This window comes from Anopheles cruzii, chromosome 3 (genome assembly GCF_943734635.1).
Source record: "Anopheles cruzii chromosome 3, idAnoCruzAS_RS32_06, whole genome shotgun sequence".
In the NCBI taxonomy this organism is placed as follows: Eukaryota; Metazoa; Arthropoda; class Insecta; order Diptera; family Culicidae; genus Anopheles; species Anopheles cruzii.
This window is the reverse complement of record NC_069145.1, coordinates 22567186-22587993: the sequence shown is the minus strand read 5'-3', so window position 1 is coordinate 22587993 and position 20808 is coordinate 22567186. Positions and strand designations below refer to the sequence as shown.

At 48.3% G+C, this 20808-nt stretch overlaps 1 protein-coding gene across 1 annotated transcript in view; it reads right to left on the bottom strand.

Moving 5' to 3' along the window:
• LOC128269672 (inhibitory POU protein) overlaps positions 1 to 20533 on the bottom strand; it is a 26101-nt gene extending 5568 nt beyond the window's left edge. Inside the window, exons 1-3 of the mRNA XM_053007055.1 lie at positions 20405 to 20533; positions 16914 to 16970; positions 10218 to 10385 (exon numbers count right to left, since the gene is read on the bottom strand). Coding sequence (XP_052863015.1) covers positions 10218 to 10385; positions 16914 to 16970; positions 20405 to 20533 — 354 coding nt within the window. The remainder of the gene's footprint in view (positions 1 to 10217; positions 10386 to 16913; positions 16971 to 20404) is intronic.
• Between the last annotated feature and the right edge of the window lie 275 nt (positions 20534 to 20808).

Sequence of the window (20808 nt, the reverse complement as noted above, 5' to 3'; positions counted from 1 at the left end):
GATGTGTATCGTATCGGGTAATGAATTGCTTGGCAAATTAATTACGCTAATCATACGCCACGGCGCTCATTTGTCAAAAGTCGGCGACCTGAACGCCAGACCCGACCGCTAACCGGGCACGGGTACGGTTGCGTTAAAATTTTCTTCTAATTTTACACGATGAGCCTCATTAATTTCAGCCGAGCGTCATTATGGATCTGTCATAGTTGGCCTTGGCGCGAACCCCAGACCCAGGCGTCGGCGGAGAAGATTAATCATTCCGCCCGACGCCGACACTTTCGCCGAGACCTGTTGTTTCTTCGGGTGCGCGGTCCCGGAGTTGCGATGTTGCCTGTTGAGCGTATTAATTTCCTTCCAAAACGGGGTCCCCCGTCGGTTGACCGCCGCCGGAGATGCCGGTGCGTTTTGAGCTACTGAAGGAGGTACCTGTGTGCGGTCGTCGACACAATCGGAAAACCAGGTGAATCAGCTGTGGGAGGTTGTCGGGACACTCGGAGGGCATCCTAATTGAAATAAATGTAACCTTTCCGGAAGGCGATAATTCGATCCATAAATTACAATTAACGCCAGTGCGGTGCAGGACCACTTCGACTCCTCCGCAAATAGAAACAAATGCACGCCGCGAGAGTGGATTTCGTCGGATTCATTTCCACTTGCCGCAATGGGCTTGTTCTCGGCTCGGTTGTTACCTAGTTTTTCTCCCGACTACCCGGCAAGAAGTCACCCTCGCGTACCGACAATCAGCGAGGTGATTCCCTGTCGAAGTCGCCCGAGCCGAGCAACCCGAGTGAGGGTTCCACGGAATGGGACTGAGAAAAAACATAGCGGAGTATCACCCCGCCGGGGTTGATTGTTGCCCCTTCGCCACCAGCCCAACCAGCATCAGCAGTAGCAAAAAAACCGCAGATAGGGAATCGAAACACGGTCACGGCCGACGACCAATCTTGCGGAACTGCGCTCACTCCCCATTTCGGCGACTCCTACCACCTGAGGTGAGGTGCCAAGCCGATGGCCGCCCAACCACCCGAACTGCCATGAATCTCTCAAACGCACCATCAACCGACACGGCCGGCAAGGTCCAGCTCAGCTCCGTTCCCGGGGTCCCCTCGGATAGATACGCATCAACAGCAACAAATGGCACTTCGCCATTGTTTTGAAGTCTCATTCCGGTGGCGTAAACGAGTTCGAAGCCCGGGAGCTGTTGCTCCCGGCGAGCACGGATCGGGCCACCGTAATCCGGGCGGTTTTACGAGACTTAAGACAGACTCCAAATAAAATGTCCCACGGACAGTAAGACGACTTTTACATCTTTATCGGAGCGAAAATCGACTCTACGCCCGGACGACCCGAACGGCGTGGAATTCGATCCGGACCCGGCTGGTGTGTGATCGCCCTTTCGACCCTTTCGATCCCGGTGATGTCCTATCCGTAACCTGCCTGGCTTGGCCCATTGCTTATGGTAGACGAAGAAATTGGGAATCCCTCGTTCTGCCATTTGTGGGTTCATTTTTTCCATTCGTTCTTGTGCTGGAAGTTGGCGCAAAGCAAAGCAATTCTGGGCCGACGAACCGGATTCGGATCGGAACTTGTTAGACCTGACTGCCGTGCTGTTGCCGCTATAAAAGCAATTGAGTTCTCCCCGGAGTGCATAAACGTTCCCGGGCACCGATAACCCTCCCGGTTTCGGTTGCTCCTTTTTTTCTCCCGCTGCTCCCGGTGAGAAATGGCACAGACCACACGGGGAACTTCTTCGACAGCTTCCCCCTTGTTGTTATTGTTGTTTTGACTGGTGTTGTTTCGGTTCCCTTAACGCCGTCGGGCTGGTGCCTTCTTTTTTTTTATTGTCCACCATTCGGTGGGATCATTGTTGCTCTTCTCGCCTTTCTACATACTCAAAAACATATTATGATACACTCTGCCCCCCTCCGCCTCCGTTGCAATCTGTCCCGGAGCCCATCCGCCTGCCCGGGGGGTGATCCCTTTTTTCTCGGCTTATTTCCCGAGGGCTTACAAGGGGCCCTGTAACCGGGCCGCTCCGACACCGACCGAGCCCGAGCTTCCTGCCGCTCAACTGCTGACAATTAGACGTGTATCTTCCTGCCAGCGCATCGGAGGGCAGACCTGCCACCGGAAAAAAGAGAGCATCTGCCAGCGGAGTGTTGAAAGGAATTGTCAGTCGGCGCGGACCGCGACGCTCGGGCACAGATTGACGGTGGCACCACACACACACACAAAGAGCAGGGCACCAGAGATCATGGCAATCCTATTAGCGAGCGCATCATCAAGTGCTTAAGATCGATACGCAAGATAGTGCCGCACGCGAACCGGGTTTGGCCAAATCTCGGAGCTCCGGAGCACTCCGGATCGACCGGTTATCGGGGTCGATCGGTGCTCTGCGGGTTAATAGAATTCACGCAATCCGCGCACTGTTTTGAGGGAGCGAACGTCAAGATTCGCGATGACGGGGACAGATTTTGGCGCCATATCTCGGGTATCATAATCGTACCCTAATCAACAGTGACACGATCCCAAGAAAGCATCACTGGGTGGCCCGTGGAAAGTGGCTCTTTCATCGGCTCACCATCTTCGACGAGATTGCGCCCCATGATGAGGGCAACAATATCTGGCAACAATATCGTAATGGAACGACGGGAATACGTGCCGGAGAGCTGTTTTTTCTTGCACTTCAAATGCGGAATCAGAAGCCATCTTTTTGCAATGGATCGGTTATTAAATGGGACTGTTACTTCCTTTGAAGCTAGTGCAAAATGTGCTTAAGAATCAGCTTCTCGGCTTCGAATTATTATTTCATAATAAATAAAGAATGCATAAATATTTAATCACTTCTTTTAATTTGAGTGAACGAAATGGCACGTTTCGAAGCGATTGCCGATGATTGTTACTAAATATGCTTCATCTGTTGTGGATTACATTGAAAGGTTAAAAATAGGACCAACATATGTTGGCTTCCGGGCTCAAATGCAAGCTGTTTTATCGTCCGAATGAGTTCCATTTCTTACGCAGCACTTACTGGGAATGTGTTTAGAACCAGTTCCCAAGTGGATTGGTAACATCTTTCAAACTCAAGTGGCGTCTCCATCTCCAGTTGCCGTAAATCCGGACAATTTTCCACCCATCAAACACCTGTTTTGCCTCTAATTACAGTGAATTAATCTGCTTTGGTGCTGAAAACGCGCCTTCCAGCCGTTGGTGAAGAAAATGGTGGTGGCCCCAAAACCAGGACCCTTCCCATCAACGGTGAGGGCGCATTATTCTCTCGAAAAATTGTCTCCCTACAACAAATCCTCAGCTAATTCAATTACCTGCTATTTAGTATTCAAAACAAAATAAAACGAGCAACAAAAAGGAAGCCACCGGCCACCGGCTACCGGCCGTACCGGCAGCCGGTCGGCGCAAAAGATGAAACATCAACGGAAGGAGCCCACATCCCTCCCATCGTTTTGATGCCGAAAAATCCTAAACACGATTCCGTGTTCATCGACCAACGGGCGGGAAGGGCCCAGCGCCGTCACCGTCTCGTTATGATATTTTCATTAAACGAATGCTTCTTCCGGTCTGAAAAATAAATTCATTCCAAGAAGAGAAGAGCCGAAAAAACCGAAACACGAAAGACCGGGCCCGATGGCTGATGTTGCTGCCCTCGGGGCAGTGTTTCACCTCACCACCACCAACCCGGCCCCTCCGATCTGTACCGCTCTGGAACTTTCCGGGGAGCACCGAACACTGTGCCGTTGATTTTTTTATTTCAGTTCGCGATCTAAAAAAACCCAATCATAGGAATTTCGTGGCGCGCACCACGTGGTGCCGCCATTTTTGTTTGGTCCCATCCTGCTGCACCTTTTGTCCGCGTCCGGCCATTCCGGCTTCAATTTATTTTATTCTAATGCCTTTTTTCTTTCGTTCCTGTCCGCTGGATGATGCTGTTCGAACGGAAAACCGTGCGCCCGAGGTCCATTTCCGGCCCCGGCCGGCTGGCCCGGCGGCGGGAGATGACAGCCCGGCGATGTACGGCCCCCGGCCCGGGTGAAAACAATCCACCACGAAGGCAATCCACGCGCAGACGCACAACACACTGCTCGAAAGGCTCGTTTCCGGTGGAGCTAAAAAGCTTTTCACCAGCTTCACCACCACCGGAAGTGCCGGAGCTCAGGCAGCCCGCTCGATCCGCACCGTCCGGCCCACGGCAGCCGGCAATAGAATGGATTTGCTCCATGATTGTGCCGGGGGCCGGCGTCGGATGGCGAAAGCCTATTATGGGCCGCCTTCCGTGCGCGCCGGGAACCGATATCGATTTATTTAGACGCACCCGACCGAGCACTGTGCAACTGTGATTGTTGCTGAAAGGGCGGCCCGTAGCTGCATCCTTCTCCGAAAGGGGCCCACAAACCACGGGACTCCCGATTGGTTCGAATGAATATTCCAACGGAACACGCTACGCGGTAACCTCTCTTAATCTCTCTCATCAGTGTCCTTTCCAGGTGCCCTCCTTCACGGCGCAACAGCTTCAAGGAAAAAGGACGCACTACGCGTCGCGGACCCGGATTCGGGTGGTTCATCTTTGAGATTTATTCCTTCTCCAAAAGCCGAGTGGCTATCGATTTTGTGCCCAACTCGGCGTTGGCGTGACGTCGTTGCGTGTTTCATTACTTATTTATGAAGGCTTATGCTTTTCGATAACTGAGGTTACGGCGTCGCGGGGCGGTGAAGGACGCGTTAGTCAGTCAGTTAGCCAGCCAACCAACCAGCCTTTCAATCCGAGGCCGGTAGCTAGTCGCTTTCCGGTGCGTCTTAAAGGTAACGCTTGGTAGTGGTCTCAAGAAGGCGAGATTCCGTTTTTTCCGTTCGCCATTGTGAGATGCAAACAATGCGGGTGTATATTAACTTTCTGTTAACCAAACAAAGAGCAGGACTCGTGTATTGAAGGGTAAATTGCTTACTATTGACATTTGCTTCGAAAGGGTCACCTTTGGTTTGGTTTCCGGTGCATTGCGGATGCGGACAAATGTGTCCAACTTCGCCATTCTAATTCGCCAGTAAAAATAATGTTGTTAATCACATTTAATTGAGCTACTCCGGTTGTGCAATCAATTATTTATGACCCCAGAACCGAACGGAAACGGATCCATTTAAACGTCGCGCAAACAGATGGCAATCGCAACACCGTTTTGTACCAACAACGGTTGCCGATTTGTTCACCGAAGAAGCGAAAAACAACCAACACTAACGTCGAATACCACAAACGATCGTGGCCGGAGCTGAGCGAAAGAAAAAAACTGTCCACCGCCCCGAGCTGGGGTGAAAAGAAATAAAAACAACTATAAAACAATTTCCACCCGGTGGCCCGGTGGCCAAAGTTGTGCCGCGTCTGCACGTTCGCTGCACCTCGAACCGAGCCGGGCCGAGTTTGTTTCTCATTACAGTAATTGATTTCGTTTGTGATCAATTACAAGCAGGACCCGGCCCCGAGTGCACTCTCTTGGATATGCGCAATCATAAATATCAATTGAGGAAACATATCTTTACATAACGGTAACGTGCGTCCGGGGGAACGCTTCCTGCTACGAGGTGTTCGACCGAAACGGACGGACCGGGCGCGGGGATGCGTCACGTGCCGTGTCACGTGGCGGCCGTGCAGAGCACGCGAGCGAATTGAGATGTCGCAAAACACTAGCGAATGACGGCCACTTGAGCGACAAGTGGCACAATTGTTGCCCAAAAACCGGTGCTGCCGGAATCGGACACCGAATTGGTGTTCGGACCGAGGGCGTCGGTTGGCCCAGGGGTCGGTTGGGGGGGGGGCTGTCTATGTGCTGTGCGCCGCTCCGCGTATGCTTATGATAAGCGGGCGCACATTTGAGCATCTTTTATCAACCGGCTTCATTGTTGAACTGTATTATGCATTGAATGGCCCCGGTGGGGAAAGACTGGCCGCCCCCATGGCTACCGACCCACCTCCGCGAACTCCCCGAAGGTAATAATGGGTAAGTTTGGCACGAGATTTCATACAGGCTGGGGCCGTTCGGGGAAATCGGGAAAACAATTCGCGTGCCCAACGGGACCTAGAGCATCTCCTGGGCGATGAGTTTTCTTTCTCCGCTTTCTTATTGTTTGAACCCAACGGTTGCGAACTAGCAAAGGCCGGGCGGGAACTCCGCTCCGGAACGGGGGAGCGAGCAAAAGTGATAAAAAATTACAGGCCAAAATAAAGCAAAATGAAACCATTACGTCGCTCCGGTGGCATTCTTGCTCTTCTATATTTATTGAACGGCAAGAATGGCAGGGCGACGCCCGGTGGAGGGAAGCAGCGGGTGTCCGTAAGGTGTTGGACGTCTTCTTCATGCGAGCTTTAAGGTTTTAAAGAGCTGCGTGGAGCGGAGCATTTTTGTTTCAGCTGATGCCTTCAGGCAGTCGACAAGGTCTTTCCCGCTGATGCGGCATAAACGGAAAAAGTAGCCTCAAAGAGATCCAGAGTCCTGCTTCACTGAATTTCTAATGCCTTAACGCCTTTGCATGCGAACAACATTTGTTATTCACCGAGAAGACAAAGTTGTTTGTTCTCAATTGTTTGCTACTTTGAGACACCAAATGAAGCTTTTAGAATACCCAGTGTCTTAACAATTAGATAAAAATAGAAGCCTTTACAGTATTGCATGTAACGTAAAAATTTACATATTTTCGTGTCAGCTATTTAATATGAAAATGTTGGGAAATTGGTGAAAATAAGAGGAAGGAATGGAAATGTGGACAAATTAACAGGGTGGCTGTCCTGATTCGGCATATTTCCTACAATCAACCTAAAAATATTGCTTGCAATGTGTCCAGCACATTTAGTCTGCTAAATCTTTCAAATATATTTAAGTTTCCGGTAATGAACGATCCATTGGTTTCGATATAAGAAGATTTTGTGAAGAAATAGGGACCAGACATTCCTTCCGATGGCGTTACCAGTTCTGAGGTATGAAACCGCTAGTCAATGGCTCTAGGCGTCAATTTAATCCTCATTATAAAATCGAAATCTCAATCAGGAAAATCCCAATGCTTTGAGTGTGAAAAAATGTGAAGATCAGTTCTTCAATTCCTTCATAAATGTGGCCAAAAGGCTTGAAGAAACAAATCAGAACCGATACACTACCTAACATGTTCTAACACAACGTATTAATATTCCGAATGAATAACGTCTTTGTAAAGGATAATACTTTTTCGAAACAAATGATGTTTGCTTTTATAAAAACGACACAACGATTGGCAGCTCGGAGAGGAACCACTTCCCATTCAACCTCCCTTTAAGTACTTCTAGGTCGCACTTCTTATGCGCAACAACTGTTCCACTTTAAATGGGTTTTCCATCGACGTGCGACTCATTTGGATACCGCAAGCGGCCGCAGGAAAAACCAATAGACGACACGGCACCGGCACCACCAGCACCGTCCACACCGTGCGCTCATCGGCGCTTGCGTCGTCGATTGCCGGCCCTCGGCCTCAACCGCACCACGCACGTGCCGCTGGCAACCGCGCCAAATTAGAATGGGAAAACACACACCACGTTTTCCACGCCGTCGCCGCCGCCGCCGCCACGAAGCCAGGGGCCAAAAATCACATTTGTTACACCATCCGTTCCGGTGGTTGCCGTTGGCTAAACGGTGCAAAGACAAGCTCCTCGCCTTTTGTCGGACCGTCACGGTCGCCGCGTGCGAGGATGCTGGAGGGCGAACGGGCGTGCCGCAGTGTGTGTGTGTGTGTCGGAAGGAGGGTGCAAATCGCTCGGAGGAAATTGAAAATTATTTTAATCCACCCGACAAAAACACGGTACAATAATAAGGGCCAGCGTCGGCTCCGGAGGAACACGATTAGGTTTGATTGTTTAAAATCCAACCTCCGCCCAGCGGCGGCAGTAGCAGCACCAGCTGCAGAGCGGGGATGCCGACGTTGGCCCGGGGACGTTGGCGTAATGGGATAATTGTGAGACGGGGTGCCACGGTGTGCGGTGTTCGGAACGGAATTTCGAGTTTCTAACGACTTTTCAATGATTACGATCGAGCGCCGGCGATCAGAAGCTCTTAATCGCTAGTAATTATTGCAAAAGATTAACGTTAATCTGCACTAAGCCTTATGGAAAATTGTGACCTATGCGCGTCTCTTTTCGCTGCCCGAGCTACTTTGGCTACCATGATAGATGTTCCACGGAGCTCGGTAATCCGATTAATTTGGTGCTATTAAATAGCGCAAAGAACTTTGCGAAACAACTACAAAGTTCAAACCTAGCACAGTGTTTCATGAAGTCAGTGCAAACGGCACGTAACGGGCACCAATCAATCATACAGAGCTTGGCGATCTTCTCAATGCTCTAAATGAGTTTTAAGGAATAGTTTTAAAGTATTAGGTTTCACTATTTAATGAAGCACAATTAGCTTCATGAAAAACATTTTATTATAGTTACTTACAAATTCAAAATAGGTAGAACCTGTTAAATTATGCCTATTATTGGATGTTTTATGGTTTGCACATTATTAAATTAAAATAATTGTAATTCATAAGTGAAGACCAAGGCTGACGACAAGTCAATGGAGACGCCTGGTGTCTCACGGAGATTCGATTCGCATCTCTTTTGACGGAACTTTTCTATTCAATTGTTTACTTTATTACTTAATCAACGTCACAAGCACCGAACGGTCTTGGACTGTAATAGGCTGTGAGATGGTTTGTCTCGCCATCTCAAAGGGGTCCACCACGGTCCCTCTGTCCCTCTCTAAGAAGACTTTGCCGTCGTCTGTCATTCTAATGACATGATTGGCTCACCGAAGCCTGGCGAGGCGTACACGCTACAAGATAGCGACGTCGTCGTACTGTGCGTTGAGCTCACTGTTGCTCGATCCCTATGTAATCCTGAACTACATCGGAGAGCCTCCGACCTATAATGTCTATGTCATCTGGCTGGACTTGAAGCAGAAGGGCCCTGAGATCCCGGATGGCCCGCTCCAGGCGCAATCCCTTGGTGGTAGCGACGTGATTTGAGGGCTTGCCATCCACCTTCACCTGGCTTGTGACGTTGGTCATGGTCATTCTAACAAGTCTGGATAAGTTTGAAGTATTTACATTGCTCGGAAATTTTATTTAAAAAACAAAGTGTACGAGGTTTGTTCAAAAAGTATCGCGACTTTTCAATTTCCGCGGGCTACGTATATCCGATTTTCAAAGTTTTTGTGGCGTTAGGTTGCTACACGTGTCAGTGACTTATGGTAAAAATTTCGGCCATTTTGAGTAATCAGTAAATTTTGGACAGCTGTTTTGCTTGGGCGTGTTTTGACTCATCGTCGACTTTTGTGTACGCCAAAACTCTAATTGACCACGAAGCGGTAATTTAAGTTTTGGAAACAGAAAAAAACAGAAAAAGTCACAGGGGGCCAGATCTGGGGAATAAAGTGGCTTTGGCATCACTAGAGAGTTGTTTTGGCCAAAAATTCGCGCAGAAACAACGATGTGTTAGCAGTGTCGCAAAAGCCAATTTTTGTTTTTCCACAAATCCAGACGTTTGTGGTGGATTGCTTCGCGCAAATTGCACATAATTTTTAGGTAATATTCCTTATTGACCGTTCTACCCTTTGGCAACAACTCGTGATGAAACACGACCCTGCAATCGAAGAAAACTGCAAGCAAAACTGTTCGCAATCGATCAAAGTAGGCTTTTCGACGTTCACATCTTCTCGGCCTACTGAGAAAAATTTGAAACACCGATAAGCAATGCTTTTGGTCTTAAAAGCTTCACCATAAGCCACAATCAACATTTCGATTGCGTCCGAGCACTTAATTTCGTTTTTCATACAAAATTTGATAAAAATTCTTTGCCATCCATTTTTTGGAAGAGACAAAAATCGACGATGGGCCAAGACACGTGCACACTAAAAAAATTGTCAAAAATTGACTGATTTTTAAAAAATTTTCAACTTTTCACCAAAAAATCACTGACATGTGTAGCAATCCAACGCCACAAAAACATCGGAAATCGGATATACGTAGCCCGCGAAAATTGAAAAGTCGCGATACTTTTTGAACAAACCTCGTACATTCCTTATACGTTTGTTGCTGCCGACATAAGTCCCCAGGCAAACAAAATGTAAACAAATCAACGAAAACTGAAAGCTATTTGAAAAGGAATAATGAAATAATAAAGTCATCATTAAGAGGGGCTTGAACCGTACCTGTAGAGGCCTCTGCGGCGGCCCGCCCATCCCGTGATGGTACATGACGTCGTGCTTCAGTTGCGTGGCCATCTGCGGGTGGTTGTTCTGGTGCTTGCCAATATCGACGGCCGCCAGCGCTTCTGCCCTGCTCAAAATTCCATCGCTCATGCCAGAAAATATGTCGCCCTGAAAGTGTAAACGAAACGTGAAACATCAGACCAACGGAAGAAGTGCCAGACGAAAGAGAAAACCACCCAGCCCAGTGCTGTGGATGGCCACAGGGTGGTGCGCAAGTGTTGGGACCCTTTGCATAATGTATGCTCCCTTCCATCGTCCTCGGAACGGGTTACTATCGGTCTTTTCGAGTCTTTTTCGATCTCAGTCAAACGCACACGGAGCTTGGTCCCGGAGCTAAATGAGGAACAAAACGATATTTTCTACGCAATTAAAAATCCACATCCATCCTCATAACAAGGACGATAAATTTCCTCCCAACCGGCAGGCCGGCCGGCCGGCTAACGCTCCAGAATCCCTTGAAACGTTGGTCGCTCTGTCGCTCCGCGGAGCCACACTGGCTTTGACCAGCAACTTTTGCGGCCTCTCTAACGCCTTTCTAATTAACGTCAACATTCCCAGAGGAAACATTTTTGAGTAGCAAAATCAAAGGGTTAATTGTCACTTTCGGTTGATGATGCTGATGGCAATGGATGGTGTGCTGCCGGCCCTGGTGCGGTGGTTCTCCGGGACGGTCGTAAACCTCCGGCCGGCCGGCCGGCCCCTAGCGCATGATGCACGGCTGTGAAGGTAAGCTTATTAGTTGTCTTGTAATAATTTGGTCCCCGGTCCCATACTGCCAGATGTCTCTCGGGCGTGCCCACGGGTACCTGTCACTCTTTCGATTTTACAATCATCGCAAGGGACTGGCTGGCTGGCTGGCCGGTGGTGCCGTGAACCGTGAAGGGTTCGGTTGCGTTGCGATTTGGTTGCGTAATCGAAATGTTCCGCAAACCCCGAAACTCCGGCCGACCGGCAACGGGGCTCGAAATTGAGGGATGAAAACGGGTTCCGGCCAGCACTTGCAACCCAAAGCGGGATTATTGGACAACCGTGATAATGGTTGTAAAATTTTAATGATTTTAAACGATCCCATAATATTGACAGATTGTGGTTTGTAATGCGATCGTTAATGTAAAGTGTTATGGCCTTCGTGGGTTCTTCAATCATAACAGGACAGGCGAGAACAGTTGTCTAACGTGATTGGTTTCAAAAAGAACAGGTCGTACGTCATCCAATGTTGTTAGGATGTTAAGTAACATTACGAAGGGTTCTCTTCAAACAACCCTAGCTTGTGATTACACAAGAATTTACATAATATTATTCGATGCGGAAATGGTTCAGCTGCATATTCAACATAACTTCTCTATCGTCATCATGTCTGACGAGACATATTTTTCGTTAAATGGAGGCGTAAATAAACAAAACGGTCGGCTTTAGGCTACCGAAAACCCTCAATTATTCCAACAGCAACTTCTTTACGACCAAAAAACTACTGTTTGTTGTGGTATTTTCGAGGATACGATCATCGGGCCGTATTTTTCTGAAGACAATGATGGACCTATGCTAACCGTCAATGGTAAGCGGGTTTTGTGATATCAATTGTTCCTCAAAACGACATAGACGATTGCTAGTTCCAACAGCTCAACATACAATCATTATATTGCAATTGGACAACTGATATAAAAAATGACGACTTTAACTGGCTATCGAGATCGCCAGATTTGAAGCCACTAGACATTTATCTGTGGAGTTATTTGAAATCCAAGGTATACGCCAGCAACCCTAGGACTCTAACTGCCTCGAAGACATTATTTGCCAAGAAATTGCCGCCAGCGTTTGAAGCTACAACAAATCGCCTTGGAGCAACATGAAAGAGTTTTCATATGAACAACAACAAAATTAATTGTTTAGTATATTTTTTAAGGAAACAAATGCTTCCACTTCCAATCATATAACTATTCTTCTGTTTACGGTTCCGTAAAATAATAAATAATGATTCAAATGGGTGAAAGACCACCAAAAGCATTCTATGCGCGTCTCCTGACTTTCTAATCAGCAAGAAAATCAACCAAAGCATCCAAAAGGGTCTTCAAGTAAGTCGTCTTCATCCACCCCAGAAATCCGATCCCTAAAGTTTGACGTTCGTGCGTTTGCCTAATAAAATGAGCGACTGCTACAGCGAGAGCCACAATCATTTTCGGGGATCATCCAATTGCTGAGCCAATTTGTCATTCCCGCACCCAACCGGTGCGGTAACCCCAAAAATCCCCCAATTGAGGCATTGATGCCAAGTCGGGGTCCGGGCCGGGAGTCCCATGAACCCGCAGCCGCAAACGCAAGCCAATCACAAATCGTGTATCGAAGCATCGGAAACGGCGTAATCCGAATTTAACGTAAACTTATCCCGAAACACGCTGCACACGCCCTGAAGGCGGTTTGCGGAATCACTTGATCCAATTTGTGAAACGGTGCAGCGAAGAACAAGAAGAAGAAGAAGCAGAAGGTAGTTCCAGTTCTAATTTCCTGGATAACGCTCAGCATGTTTCTGGCGTTTGGCGTTGGTGTTGTGTGTTCGATGGGAACTGGCCACCGATAAACACGTTTTCTTGCGCACACCATATGGTTCGATTTTTGATGAATGATGATGATGACGCGGACGCCGGCGGTGGGGCAAGAAGGAGCGGGAAAAATGCCGCAGTTCGTTAATGCCAACCTGTCGAATCGATCGCGATGGCAGGCTCCGGGGTTGAAGCACGTGACCGGATGTTATTTGTGGCTGTTGGCCCCTTGCGCACCCGAAACGGGCAAACAAGTTGAGTGAACCACACACAGGGAAAGGCGGACCGCAGAAAAATAAAATTAACCCACGGAACATAGAGGGTCCTCGGACGGTCGAACGCGCACCTGTAAGGTCCTGCCTACGAAAAGGGTGGTTGGTAAAAAAAAAGCAACAACACGTTGGTGCTTCATTTGAGTGGGACCACTTTAACGGAGTGGCGCTGGTGTGCGTGATTTTCTTTTCTGGAGTCCCTCCGATCCGGAAGCGTTTATACACCAAGATCGATATCGCAACGGAAGGCGTTGAGTGCGGCAGCTTACCACGCTTGTTGGTTGTCGAATGGTCGATGGGAAATGGGAAGCTTCCGGCCTTGATTTGCTGCACTTCCGGTGGCTGTTGCGCACTACAATCAGTCGTTTCAACATTCTTCAAAAGTAAGGCCTTCCACCAAGAACGGATAATGGTTTTCGCTTCCCATAAACCCTTCATCAAAATCCGTAGTAAGGTCACCGTAAATGCAGGTAACAAGGCAGACCGGGCCACGGTGACCACATCAAGCGCAACAGTGGCGCGCACATCTATCGTGCGAAGTGCTACATAAATTTGTTAATTATCATCCCAAAGCCCCAGGATGGCAATAGCCGCGTCGCACCTCGTTCGCCGCGAAGATGCCTGACGATGCCTTTCCTTAGCACTTCGGTTTAATTTATCGGCACCGGCTCTCCTCAGGACCTCCGTAGGCTCGGGAGATGGCACGGGGAAAGTACAACATAAAACAGCGGAAAGACAAAAGGGGAACGGAAAAGCGAGAAATCATCATCTAGAGGGACAGCCGAGCGCCGAGAATTAAACTCCCCTTCGAGTGGCACGGTGCCATTGATGATGAACCCTCGATAGCCCGATGCGGGACCACCCTTCCATTTCCCGGGATCGCCTCAAAAGAGGGTCCTTACCGTTAACAGCTTCGGACCGGGCCCCGTCCACCAGGCCCCGTGGGCCCTACGCCCTATATCATGGTTTATTTTCCGCCGAGTGAGTTTATTTTATTTTTATTGGAGGACTTCCCAACTGTAACAGGTGTATTTATAGGCTTAGACGGAACAAGCGGCCGAGGGTTTGGTGGGGGAGAACAATTTTTATTTACACTTGCTACCGTTCACATTGGCCCGCTGTGTGGCCTGTGGCGGCTTTGGTACCCCTCATTATTTGAGTACCTTGATTTACTCGGACTCGGACCGCGGTTCGCCGTTTTCTCAAAATTTCTGTCAAAATTGTGTGCGTCATTCACGCGAACGCAAACGCAACGAGCGAACGCAAAAGTGCATCGAAGTGGGCGAGCGTATAATTTGGATAATTGAAACATGTGCCAGCCGTCGGACCCCTGCCAGCCGGCGGCTGAAGTCCTTTTGCGCGTGTCACCCCTTTTTCCGGGTGTTTGCTCGCGGGGTCCTTCGGTGGTGTCTCGCTTTTTCGTGTGCTATCCACGGCCCAACGTCCCCCAAAATACCCGGCGACCTTCTCCATATGGTCCGCGCTCACGCGTTCCGACGGCCCGTGGCGTTTTCCCTTTCCCGAGCCGGAAATAAAAGCAAACGGAAACACGGACACGGAGAAAACACACGTCATAATGTGTGTCCGGTTTATAAATGTCCAGTCCCTGGCCCACTCGTCCACTTTTCCGTGCTGCGGTTGCGGTCAGGCCGAGTAATGGCCGAGCCGAGTGACAGTTATTGTTTCTCTTGTTTTTTCACCACCTGTCCACCTGGAAAACGGGTCCGGCCGAGCAAGATGAGTAATTATATTTACGACATTTATCACGACCGCGTCACACACGGCCCCCCCAACGGCCCGACGTAGTTGCGTCTTTTTTTTCTTTTACTTCTGGACAAATACCGTCATATATCAAATGTTACTTGTAGCACACACACGGCGTGCACTCTTTCAGCACTCAAGTGCCAAAAACAACATAACAACGTTAAGCCACGTCAATGGCCTTTTATTGCCACGTGTCACCGTTGCTGCTGGTCAATCTCGTGAAGGCTCGAAAGTCCGAAATGACCACCGCCACGCTGCCGTGAGTCACGAGCCCGTTGACAGGTGGTGTGTGGCTTGTGCCTGTGGCGGCCGCGGAAACAAAGTTTACTCTTGCCCCTCTGGCCACGGCCACGATAGCATCGAATCAATCTGTCAACTCATGGTTACTTTTTCCGATTTTTTGCTCCATCTGTCAGCAGCCCGAGGCCTACGCGCTGGTGATTGTCACTAAATTTTCTACAATTGGTCTCATTTATTTCACCAACAGTTCGGCGAACGGCGCCCAGTGCTATTGACGTGGCGACAACGTCGATTTTAGTCCATCAGACAGCAAGAACGAGGTACGGAATCCGACCTTATTCATCATCACGGATTCACGATCATTAATGGCGCATTAAAGACGGATTTCGTGGAATGTCTTCAATCGGCAAACACTCACTGGATGTCAATGAATGAAAGGGCCCCTATTGAAATGGGTTTAGTTTTCCGCCGAATAATCGAACTCTGCAAACTGCACCGACAAATTGATTCATTCAGACGTTCATTGAAACAAACAACCGCGTTTTTTGAATCGACCGACTGCTTCTTATTTCATCAATATTTATTTAGTAGTTTAGTATTTAGCATTTTGCTTTAATCAAGTATTGATTTCAAGTTAGCATTGCGTTCTCCTTGTGAATTTGGTGACGTTTGATGTCCACAGCATAACCGGATACCGTTACACACCGACCACCGACGGAAAAGGGCGTAGGATGTTTATGGCCCACGTGACGTCGGTGTCCCGGACCCGGAAGACACAGGAACGAACTTAGCATTTGCCCGACCCGACCATCCACGTAAAATGTCAACTCTCAGCCCCTCGGCCGGGAGCGACGGCCGTACAATCAACCGGCACTTAAAACGTTACAGCAATCAATAAAAAAGCCCACCAATGAAGCGCAAGAAGAAGAAAACCCACACAAAAAAGGAACAAAATAAAACTTCCGACCGACGGATCAATCCGCTGGCGGAGAGAAATAAAACAGGACATCAAGCGCCGTCAGGACGAGACGCGATGATAAAATCGAGCAAAAAAGAACACACACGAACGGCGAACAGCGATGGTTGCTATGACGAGAGCATCACAGCAAACCTTTCCCGTACGTATACGTAGCAGTGTGTAGCTGGGAGAGTGTGAGTGTGTGTGAGTGTGTGTTTGAGGGCATGTACGCCGAGAGTACGATCGATATTCTAGCCAGCGTGTGGAATGTAAACACCGAGGGCCTACGAGAGGCCCGTGAGGACATCCAAAGTTTGCCTTCGCGAGCGCAAAGAGCAAGGCAACGCCGCCCGCGTGGTGAATGGGGCACGGCAGAGAAACGGAAAACGGGGACATTGAAAGCACAGGATAAAGTTGCTGAGTAAATTTAGGCGCACGAGTTTCTCGGCCCGGACCGGCCCGGTACACGGTCCGAACTTTGGTCCCCGGGTCCCGAGCTTCAAAACAAAACCGCAACATTTTCAAGGACTGTTACATCCACACACCGGCGGCTCTCGGAAGGGCGGCGCTTGTTGCCCAAACCGCAACACGCACCTTTAGTCTCGCAAAAAGAAAAACACAGGCCCGAACCAAGCAAGGGCCTTGAGGAAGTGGATCTCCAGCGAGTCGGTTTCGGAGCGTAGTGCCGACGGCGGCAACCGCAGTAAAGTTTTTATATCCCCCTTTAACTTCACTAACTACATTTTTATGTAGTTTTATTCATTTAATTTCCCAACCATTTCCGGTCTCCGATTCCGCCGCTACGCACGGCAAATGTCCGTTTCTGCAAATGCAGACGCTAGAAGCTGTTGAAATTGGTACTCACATTGTGCCTCGGTGACCAGGAATTGCACATCAGGGATGCGTCCTCCAGAAATCGACTCTGAAAGTAGAGGAAGAGAGTGGAAACATGCAAGCGGTTAGTGGCGTTTGTGTTTGCTAACGGAGGCAGTGGTTCCGATTTTCAATTTCGTTTGATGTCCATTCTGGATACGATGTTCTAGGTTGTTCAAACTAGGGCACTAAGTACGAAATTCCAAAAGTTCTGTCAAGTGCCGCCATTTTTGGGTAAGCTCAAGATATGAAGTACATTTTGCATACAACAACTTCAAAATTTGCAGCTCTTCAAGTATCAACTGAAAAATGTACGCGTGCCCTATTAGACAGTTCCTGGAGTATTAAAGTTCTTGGACAATCGATCAAAAGTTATCAAAGTTCTTTAACAAAATAAGAATTGTTACTGTGTAGAGTTACTGTCTGGAGCATGTAATGGATGAACAGCTGTACTTTTCCTTATTTCTCTTATTCCGGTAAAAAAAGGATGTTGGAACTCGGCACCGAATGAACTCTCCGAATGTTTGGATTGGTCTATGTCACAATAGAAATCGCCGTTAGAAGCCGTGCAAATTTATTACTTCAGCAGCCAGTGGATTGGTGAGTTATTACCGATTATTAGCTATGAGACAAATAAGGAAAACAAATGGTCTAAGTAACAATGATTATTAGCAATGGCCCTTATCATCAAAAATCATAAAAAACTGCTAAGGATTGATGTCGGAAAATCTTCAAACATGCTGGTTGATGTGCGTGTTTTGCGGCAATTCTACACAACAACATGTAGCAGAACTCTACACAAAATTACAGGTCTCAAAATCACGAACCATCATAGTAGTCTCTGTATAAAATGTGAAAATTGCACGGTTCACAAAAAGCATGATAGATTGTATTGATACCTCGCAGACATGTGGAGATTATTTTATTTAGAAGAATATAGATTTACATAGACACAAATTTAGAAGAATAAAGAAAGAGTTGTCGAGTCATTCGAAGTCGAATTCCCGATATGTTTTAACCTCAGTAGTAGGTTTACGAATTACTACTACTTATTTCAGCTCATGTAAGTATGGCCGATTTTCAAAATAAAGTCAATTAGGATGGCACACGATTCAATTCGTCAACCATTCTCCAGCTTTCGATAAATCATAATGCGAGAACTGCAATAAAATTCCAAATTATTGTTGATTTTTCATATATTTATTCCTTTTCCTGTTCTTAAATATGTGTTTTTAGAAAAAATGGTGTCTTTCCCCGAATGTTACCAAGAAAAGAGAAGCAAACTTGTACAAACAACACATAATTGAATAACAAACCTTAAAATTAAGAATTATTCCTCAAGCACGAACCATTGGGGACCGGGTAAAATATGGCCCATTCTCAGAAAGCGGGCTCCAGCCTTACGTAGCGACAATCGGTTTAACGATTTGCATGTCCCGCTATCAATGTTACGGTTCGCCACACCAATCACGTCCGCTGACCATTCTGCCCGCGCTGCAGCACCGGACTACTAGCAACGGCCCATTCGATCGTAAAGACAGCGGCCGCGAGCCAGCACCACGTACCGACCATCAAAAGTGGGTCCGCAAAAATTAAGCCCAAGAATATCAATTTAGTGGACAGTAAATTCTGCGGCCAGCAGCCTCAACGGCAGCGCCGGTTCGCGGCCGACAACCTGATTACGCGTACGTGTACTGCAACCGGGTGGATGGACCTACAAGGGGTGAGTTGGTGCGCAGGAAAAAAAACGCCAAGAAAAACCCGGGAAGTTAACATAAAACGGCGGGGAAATCAAACTAAATTGCCGGCATTGCCGATCGTTTGCGTTTGGCTGATTGGACGGAAATTGTTTCACCTGTCGATAATTTTTCCTGCTACGCGCCCCACACAAACCGGCCTCGGCCGTCCGTTTTCCATCGGCCCTAAGGTAGGTGGGGTTGCAGAAACAGATTTGTATCTGCCACAGCGCGGCCACTTTCTTTTCAACGCAAACGCAAAGGAGCGATCGATTTATGGGCCAGTGTTGGGCCACCCTAAAACTGCTAGTTAGTGAGCCCACCGTTTGGCCCGGCCCACAACGGTATTGGTTTGCCATTTTTCCCAACACGGAACCGGTGCCTCGGACCACGGACAGACCATCGTCCGTCCGTCCGTTCCGATCACTGTCGGCGATTGTGGGACGAAGATTGACGCAACCGGAGACATTGATTAATTTTGTTAATTTTGCTAATGAAGCGAGAAACCCAGCGGGCTCGCCGACCTGACCGGACTCCCCGAACTAATTGCGATGGCCGTGGTCCTGCGGGTTGCGCCCTCTGGTGTGTGGGGCCACTCAATGTGATATTTATCTCACTTTAGCGCTACCATAAGCCGGCCAACGACCGTTTGCTTATTCATTGCTATTTCATCACCGCGATTTGGGCCAAACGTCAGCGTGTGTGTCGTGTGACAGCGGGGCCCTTCGGCGCCGCGCCGAGCGAGGACGACGACGGCAATTGGCCATCATTATCCTCAACACTCAACTCAAAAGGTGGCGGGAAAAAGGATGCGTTTGGGGATGGTGCGGCCTTAGACAATTGCACTTAGCGCTTACGTAAGGACCCGGAGGACCCCGGACCAGGTATGAAGTGGATTTTATGAAAATTTGATCTTCCCATCACGGGGTTAGGGCACACACAGACAAATGACAAATTGCAGTAGCATCCGCCTAGCGGGGCGCCAGTAGTGCGTGCGTTGCCTGCACTGACACAGTGGCCCACCGAACGGGTTGCCCGCGATAATGGAATTAGTTTTCCATTTAATCGACGCCAATTTGGTGCGCCAATGTTGCAAAATTGTACAAAAAATTTGGCATACTTTTTTACGTGCTAGCTTTTCCTGAAGCTACGAAAGTCCTCACAGTCCTTTTTGTAGGTGGATCACACACACACACACACACACCAGGCTGTGTAAAAATTATTCGTCGCTGTTTTGCTTATTAATATTTCACATTCCGGCCCTGGCAAGGTTAGTATGGGCAAGGTTAACATGGTTGCAGTTACTTTAACCCACGGCGTGTGCCGTTTTTCTCGTAGAAGATGCTTGCTTAAAGCACCGAACTTTCGTGGCCGTTACGCGAACGATTTGGGAATAGATTTTTGGCACAGAAATAGACATAAGCGACGAACCCCGACTAAGCAGAGCGCCACGTGGAGCGTGATCTGTATCTAAAATCTACGAACCCTAGGTAAACCACAGTTGAGATGAAAAATAATACGTAAAACACGAGAATTAAACTTCGTATTCTCTGCCAGTGATATCTATTAAAGTAACAGTGCACTAGCAGATGAGAATAAGGATATAAAACGACAATACCTACTCATGCTCATCGTGATCCAAATCACGAAAAGTGAAGGAATTGGCAAAACGTAATTGTAATAATTGTAAATATTTTGTATCGTAGCAGCATAAAAGCACTCCACACTCCACTCGAGCGATACTCACCGAAGGGTTGGCCATACACCGTCGCATCTGCTCGGGCCCCCTGTAGTTGGGGCTGTATCGGCCGGGAAAGCAGCTCGGAGTACTCATTTTCATTTTATCGACTGATGACGGGTAAACGGGCATAGTCATGCCGGAGAACTCGTCCTCCAGCTTTAACGCCTTAGAGGCGTCTAAAGGCGTCGGTGAATAAATTTTGACGTCGTTGTAATGCACTGCGGACACGGCACGAACACTGATTTACGGTTTGTGACGCCTCTTTCGCCCTTTTTACGTTCGCCGCGCGCACTACACGGTCGTTCTGCGCACGATCCGTTCCGTGACACTCGTTTTTGCTTTCGCTTTTGCCGTAGCTAATGATATTCGTGGAGCGCCAATCAAGGTGATTCTGGAAAATCCTACTCCGT